General features: G+C 50.2%; 1 protein-coding gene across 1 annotated transcript in view; it reads right to left on the reverse strand.

The window, feature by feature from the left end:
- ITGAV (integrin, alpha V) overlaps positions 1 to 2,842 on the reverse strand; it is a gene marked incomplete at its 5' end in the record, with an annotated part of 49,661 nt that overhangs the window by 5,122 nt on the left and 41,697 nt on the right. Inside the window, 4 exons of the mRNA XM_014539620.1 lie at positions 1 to 101; positions 1,045 to 1,125; positions 1,484 to 1,563; positions 2,412 to 2,504. The exon at positions 1 to 101 is cut by the window's left edge and continues 3 nt beyond it. Of these exons, the coding sequence (XP_014395106.1) occupies positions 1 to 101; positions 1,045 to 1,125; positions 1,484 to 1,563; positions 2,412 to 2,504 (355 nt within the window). The remainder of the gene's footprint in view (positions 102 to 1,044; positions 1,126 to 1,483; positions 1,564 to 2,411; positions 2,505 to 2,842) is intronic.

Consider the following 2,842-nt stretch of genomic DNA (forward strand, 5'->3'; position numbering starts at 1 on the left):
AGATGTGCTGAATCACAGGCCCCACGTCCTCCTCGGTCTCGGGGTGCTCCTTGTGCTCCCAGTTGGGGATCGGGAGGAAGACATGGTCCGGACTCGAGACCCTAAACAACCAGAGAAAACCCACCACGAACATCGAAGTGACTGTCGGTTCGTTTTCCAGAGCGCCCTGCACCCGGACGAAGAAAAGCAGACCTAATTGTTAAAAAAGCGCTGCCTGTTTAAGAGAAGAACCCACCGTGCACACACTCTCCTGCTTACGACGCTAACGCGACAGCGGAACGGACGCCAAGCTGAGTAAGAGCTCAGGGCACGCATGCTGTGCCCGCTGTCGCCTGGCAGGGGGGTTATTTCAGATGATACGCAAACGAACGTTTGGAGCAGCACCTAGACCAGTGATGGCGAACCTTTTGAGCTCGGCGTGTCAGCATTTTGAAAAACCCTAACTTAACTCTGGTGCCATGTCACATATAGAAATTTTTTGATATTTGCAACCATAGTAAAACAAAGATGTATATTTTTGATATGTATTTTATATATTTAAATGCCATTTAACAAAGAAAAATCAACCAAAAAAATGAGTCCGCGTGTCACCTCTGACATGCGTGTCATTCATAGGTTCGCCATCACTGGACTAGACCCTTCTCTCCCCTGGAGCTGCAGCTCATAGGCCAGCAGCAAGCGAAGCACCTGCTACCCCAGAGCAGCGAGGGCTTTACTTCTAAAAAGTAACCACCGCCCTGGCCCGTGTGGGTCAGTGGTTAGCGCGTCGGCCTGCGCCTGGGAGGTTGTGGGTGCGATTCCCGCCGAGGGCATGCACCTGGCTTGCAGGCTGGATCCCTGGCCCCAGGTGAGGTGCGTGTGGGAGGCAACCGTCGCCGTGTCTCCCTCACATCAATGTTTCTCTCTCTGTCTCTCCCCGCTCCCCTCCCTTCCACTCTCTCTGAAACTCAGGGGGAAAACGTCCCCAGGGGAAGATGAACAAACTCCTTTGTAAAGTAGCTTAAGTCGTGAGAACGCCAGACGCTGCTCGGTGACCACACTGACCCTCTGATCTCCACGGCAGCGAGGACAGCAAGGTCGACCCTGTAGGACACCACCGGGCTGACTTTATCGAAGAGGTTGGAGCTGGAAGAGAAAACACACCCTTAGGACCGAAATGAGCATCATCCTCACTCAAACGAGCAAATGAAAAGCAACAAGAAATTAAAAACATATAAATCAATTATTTGCATTAGCAATTAATTCAAAGTTTTACTTAACTTTTTGTCTTATAAACTCAAAACTGGTAAAGTCATTCCTATGATATAAACAATGATTTTAAAAGGGTATAATCACGTAATGAAGTTTTAGTCTATTCTACTGCATATTAAATTATATTATATACCATTTTTAACAGATAATTCCTCAATAGTTATAAATTAGAAAGGTGGTTTTTAGTCACCCCAATAAATCCAATTAGAAAAGAGGAAAGGCCGTGTCATACCTCCGGATTTGTAAGTCAAACTTCACGGACGTGTCCATCTCCGACTGCTGGTGCACGCTGAACCGCAGGCCGGCAAGGAGCTGACGGGGAGGGGAGGGAGATGTCAGAAAATCAGGTCCGATTAGTGACACGTCCACGTCCAATAAAGAGAACATCCTAACCGGGTTTTCTGCGCTCGAAAGAACCTGGAAGTGTCTCAACAGGCCCATTACATCTGATCTTCCAGCAAAGCTCTTTCAGGAACTGGGCCAACCCACGATGGGGTCTATGGAACAACAGTTCTTAACGGTAATTCTACCTCCTTGTAATACTCATCGTCTTCCAAAAAAATGAAAAAGTGAATGTCTGTTCGTTCAATGGAAGGAAACAACGACACACAGTGATGTGTCTGCAGGAAGCGAACCCTGAGCTTGTGTTAAGGGGCAGGAAGGACTGAACTCAGGAGACACGGGCAGGGCCGGCCCCGGCTCCCCGCCGCTCACAGCGCTCCACACCAAGCACCCGGCTCCCGCAGGCGGGAACGTTACAGGAGGAGAGGACGCTGGCTGTGGGTTCATGTAAATGACACATAAACAGGCATTTCTTCAAACTGCCCCCCACTCCCAAAGCCCGGAGCTGGCCACCGGGATAACCTGGCCTCGTCCGGACTGAATGAGCTGTGAGTGGGAAGGTAGAGAGACTGAGAAATATGAAAAAAACAAAAGTACGTTCCACTTGTTAGCGAGACATCGTGTTAAATATACCTGAGCCCTGGCCAGCGGCTCGGTGGTTCGAGCACCTGCCCATCACTGGCCTCTAAGTCAAACCCATTGAAAGGCACCCTTCTGAAGTGTTTACTTCAGAAATTTACTGCAGACAAACCCACAGGGGAAAGAATGTGCTACTTTCCTTCGCAGATAAACACTCCCACGTGATCAGAGCGTCTCACCTGCGTCCCAGCCTTCATGGGGTTCCCCAGGTCACACACCACCTGGCGGGTCTGGTTTTCTGTCTTAAATGCACAGGAAAGTCTCGCCAGGGCCTTGGAGAGACAGAGAAAGGATTACAAGGAAAATAAATTAATGACAAAAGAAAGAAGAAAAAAAAGAAAGCAGAAGCCAGGAGACTAAAACGTTCCTAGACAGTGTCATGCAGTTGGACGTTTATTCTTGCTGGACAAGGCAATACACCCCCTGAGCAAACGGGGGCGGGGCGGGCAGAAGCCAGGCGTGCACAGCTGCCACGTATGCGCATGGAGGTGCTTCTGGAAGGTTCTGGACGCAGACACGGAACCCCAGCAGCTGAGGGCCAGGCCGAGGCAGCCATGCTCACCATGACCTCAGAGCCCAATGAGGCAGCAGCTGGCAAGGGCACGGGGAC

The sequence above is a fragment of the Myotis brandtii genome, unplaced genomic scaffold (genome assembly GCF_000412655.1).
Source record: "Myotis brandtii unplaced genomic scaffold, ASM41265v1 scaffold221, whole genome shotgun sequence".
Classification (NCBI taxonomy): domain Eukaryota; kingdom Metazoa; phylum Chordata; class Mammalia; order Chiroptera; family Vespertilionidae; genus Myotis; species Myotis brandtii.